Consider the following 4,042-nt stretch of genomic DNA (forward strand, 5'->3'; position numbering starts at 1 on the left):
ATGGAGAACTGCGACTTCCAGAGCCAGCTCCTGTCCGTCATGGAGGTCCTGGCCAAGGCGGCTGTGGCGGAGATCAACCGGCGCGTCGATGACAGCTGCGCGGTGCTCCGGCTGGAGGTGAGCCAGAGCCGGCGGGACATCGACCTGCTGAAGAGGAGGAGTGAGGTGATGGAGACAGAGCTGAGGAGGACCAGGATGAGAGCCCGGAGGAAAGGTGAGGACGGGTGCTGCGGTCATGTCCTGCTGGCAAGTTGTTGTCTGTAGTTTCTGCTCTTCTGTTGTGGTGCTTTTTCACTCCTCCTCTTCTTCCTCTTCTTCTTCTTCCTCTTCAGTGTTTTATCCTCCAGCAGCTGAAAGATTCTCTCCTTTTGTCAAAGTGGTGTTGAACAAAGAGAGACAGAGCACAGATTGGGATGCTGAGGCTCAAAATCTACCCCAGCAGGTAATCACACTTCAGCATTTTGGTTTATTAAAGTGTTTATTTCACATTAATGTGAATAAACCCCGATCAACAAGTATATAAAACACATAAAAGCAACACACTTTATCAGCTCGATCCATGGCTGTAACAATGAATGTTTTGCCATTTTCACTTGGTAAATGACTTAAACAATGATTATTAATTATATGATATCAATTCTTTATTATTTTATTGTCTCGATTGATTCATTAGTTCCACTCCATGACCATAGGGTCCCTTTTGTGAACTTAAAAAAATAAATAAATGTATTAACATAAAACAAAATAAATGGTATTTGACACTATTTTTATATATATTCAATTCAATTTTATTTATAGTGCCAAATCATAACAGAAGTTATCTCAGGACACTTTACAGACTAGGTAAAGACCACACTCTATGATAAACATAGACCCAACAATTCCCCCGTAGAGTACGGTGGTGTTGAAAACCTTCACTATTACAGACAGGAACGACAGACAGACCCAGCTCTGTGGAGGACGCACATCTGTCTGCACCGGTTGGGGAGGAAGAAAAGGAGAGAGAAAGAGAGAAAAGACAGACAGATGGACAGAGAAAGACAAAGACAGAGACAGACACACTTCCAGTAACTATAATAACATCTCTAGTAATGTGAATATGACTTATATGTTATGGCAGTTAATACAGCAGAATAGTAGAAAGAAGCACAGCTAAGGTGATAGATTATAGTAGTAGCAGGAAGCGTCATGCAGGACCACAGGTGTGTGTATATATATATATATATATATATATATATATATATGTGTGTGTGTGTGTGTGAAGAATACAAATGAGATGGCTATTTTATTACTTTATCAGGTTTATTTTGATATGTGCCGTAAGTTGATTGTACTAAAACTGACTGAGTATTAATGTTGAGCCTGGTGTTGCAGTGTGCGGACGAGGAGCCTGCTACTGAAGCTGAACACATCCTGATCAAAGAGGAGTGTGCGGAGGAGGACATGTGGAAGAACGACGAGGACAAACTGAGTGAGTTCAAACACAAACATGTACACACACATCACACGAGGGTTTACGTAACCTGATCAACAAAAGGTAAGAATAGTAATAGACTTTGGATGATGTCACAGGTTTTTAAAATGCTTTTCTCCGCTCAAGGGAAGTTTAAGTAATATAAAACCTCTTATGGATTTAAAATTCAGAATAACAAGAGCCATGACCAACCTCATTTGCAGTTTGAAGTGTCTCTTACAGTGGTGACCTATGGAGAAAATGCTTTTTGGGATTCTTTGGCCACTGGAAAAAAAATGGCACAGAGGCAGAGTGGCCCTGTCCACTTCTTATACATCCATGGTTGTGTCTAGATGGTAACCCACAGTTTGTGAAAGTCTCCAGAGAGGTTAGGCTCACTTCTTGACTTGTTAGGGTTAGTATAGGTTGTAAGAGCTTTTGCAAATCCAGGGTTACCATTGAGCCACGACCCATTTTTTTCTGGGTATAAAAAGGATTGAATGCAGGTGATTGACTGGAGAAGTTTAAATACTACTTGGTACTGGGTTGACAAAGGTTTCAGGTACCGATACCCTAAATTTGGAAAACGAGCCATTTCTATTCAGAACTTGCATTTGTTGGAACAACTGGAGTCACAAATGTAGCTCAGACTCACAACTTCAGTTCTGGTCCAGTTGCTCTTGGTTTTAAGTATTTTATTGAAGCTGAATTCAGGGTTGAATTTGCCTTTTTGAATTTGAATCTTTTCCAATCCTTTATTGAGCCTATTAAGGTTTTCCCTTTGAGGAATTAATTATTCAATACTCAACTCAAAGGATGACATCCAAACAATTCAAATGTGCATTTGTTGTGTTATATAAATTAATTTCTTAATGTGTTCGACATTGCTCTTCGACAATAAAAGAAGAGTGATATTAGAAGATGTGTTATACTTTGATATATTCTAGGATGATGTGTGTTTCCTGTTCCTTTCTGTAGTCCCTGAAGTCGAGCAGCCGCCATGTTTCGACGCCTCACAACCTGCCCAGTCTGACAGCTTTGTAGAGCATTACCACTCAGCCGAGAACTCAGCCGACCCTGGATCTCTAGTTTCCCCTACAGACGGCTACAACACCTTCCCAGAGCAGCAGCTGAACAGACACCAAAGTGAGGCAGAGCTTGTGGTGAAACACGAGAGAGAGGAAGAGCCCGACGAGAACGCAGCTCCTCTTGGTGCAGCCCACGAGTTTGTGACAGAGGAAAGTGAGGGGCAGCTGTGGCCGTCCAGTCTGTGCAGAGACGCCGTTGAACCGAGCTTCTCGTATGCTGAGCAGCAGTTTGAGCCTCTCCCCTCTGTGTTCCCGTCTCAGAGTGGATTGCATTTGGAAGACATGGTGCCTCGAATTCACTCGGTAGGGAAATCCCATTCCGTCGCCATGAGTGCAGCACGGGTGAAAAGACGAGCCAGGACGTTTGGGGTTAAGAGACCACAACCGGATGAAGGACACAGTGCTTTATCTCAGATTAACACTACGAGTCAATGCTTGATTCCTCCACAATCACAGCACCAGTACAGAGATTCTCCTCCAGTTAGGAACCCAAGCGATGATTTGACGCCATCAAACCCAGCGGCCGCTTCTTTCTGCGGGCACAGCCGCGGCAGCTTCGGCCTGGTGAGGAGGATGAGGGCGCCGTGGAGGTCCGGCATCGGCGAGAAGAGGTTCAGCTGCACGTACTGCGACAAAAGCTTCATGAGGTTCAGTCAGCTCAAAGAGCACCTGAGGAGTCACACGGGGGAGAAGCCGTTCAGCTGCCTGCAGTGCGGCAGGAGCTTCACCAAACAGTGCAATCTCATCAGACACGCGGTGGTGCACAGCGGAGAGAAGCCCTACGAGTGCTCGCTGTGTGGAAAGTGCTTCACCCAGCGCTCCAGCCTCAAGTCCCATCAGAAAACAGCACACTGAGTTCACAAGGTGTTATGCTATCCGTCGGATTTAGCGGTTTGGTTTTGTTATTTATATATTTAATATAATGTTGGTGAAACAGAAATTGTAATACCAATACAATTTAGCTTTAGGGCCACACCAGCGTGGTTGCACATTTTACTGCAAATCATGTCTACTTCAAATGTTTGCTCTTTTCAGAATATTTTTAAGAAATCTGATCTCCGATGCTGTGTTGCACAAGGACTTCTGCCACAGAGACGAGCCGAACACTGTTCCTCTGCCCCACGTCGCCATAACAAAGACCTGGATTAAAAAGTGTCTCTTTAAACTACTTTCGTCATATCAACACTGCTAATATTTTTATTGGGGAAAAACTATGTTTGGAAAAGCACCAATTGTCACATCATGTTGTGTTTGTTTGACGTGTTGGATTGTTGTCACATGAGGAGAATCCTCCACACACACAGAAACACAGAATGGATTCATACACTAATCAAAAATGTAGTTCAAATTCATATTTCAATAAGGGTGGTCTGCACGCCAAACTCTGAAATCTTTGTATTAAAAATGTAACGCTGCTAGAGATGGACTACAGAGGACAGGTCTGGCAGGTTGACCAAATATTTTTATGATTATTATTGGTCATTTTTATGCCGTTGTTAGA

The 4,042-nt window shown here is 43.4% G+C and overlaps 1 protein-coding gene across 1 annotated transcript; it reads left to right on the forward strand.

Annotated features, from left to right (window-relative positions):
* Positions 1 to 3,595, forward strand: LOC310957844 (uncharacterized protein; the record flags this gene model as incomplete). The annotated part of the gene is made up of 4 exons (XM_083928578.1): positions 1 to 214; positions 333 to 442; positions 1,375 to 1,471; positions 2,432 to 3,595. The coding sequence occupies 4 exons, from the start codon at positions 1 to 3 to the stop codon at positions 3,394 to 3,396; spliced, it is 1,386 nt and encodes a 461-aa protein (XP_083784704.1). The 3' UTR covers positions 3,397 to 3,595.
* Positions 3,596 to 4,042: the final 447 nt, after the last annotated feature.

The sequence above is a fragment of the Echiichthys vipera genome, assembly GCF_963691815.1.
Source record: "Echiichthys vipera genome assembly, chromosome: 15".
Taxonomy (NCBI): Eukaryota; Metazoa; Chordata; class Actinopteri; order Perciformes; family Trachinidae; genus Echiichthys; species Echiichthys vipera.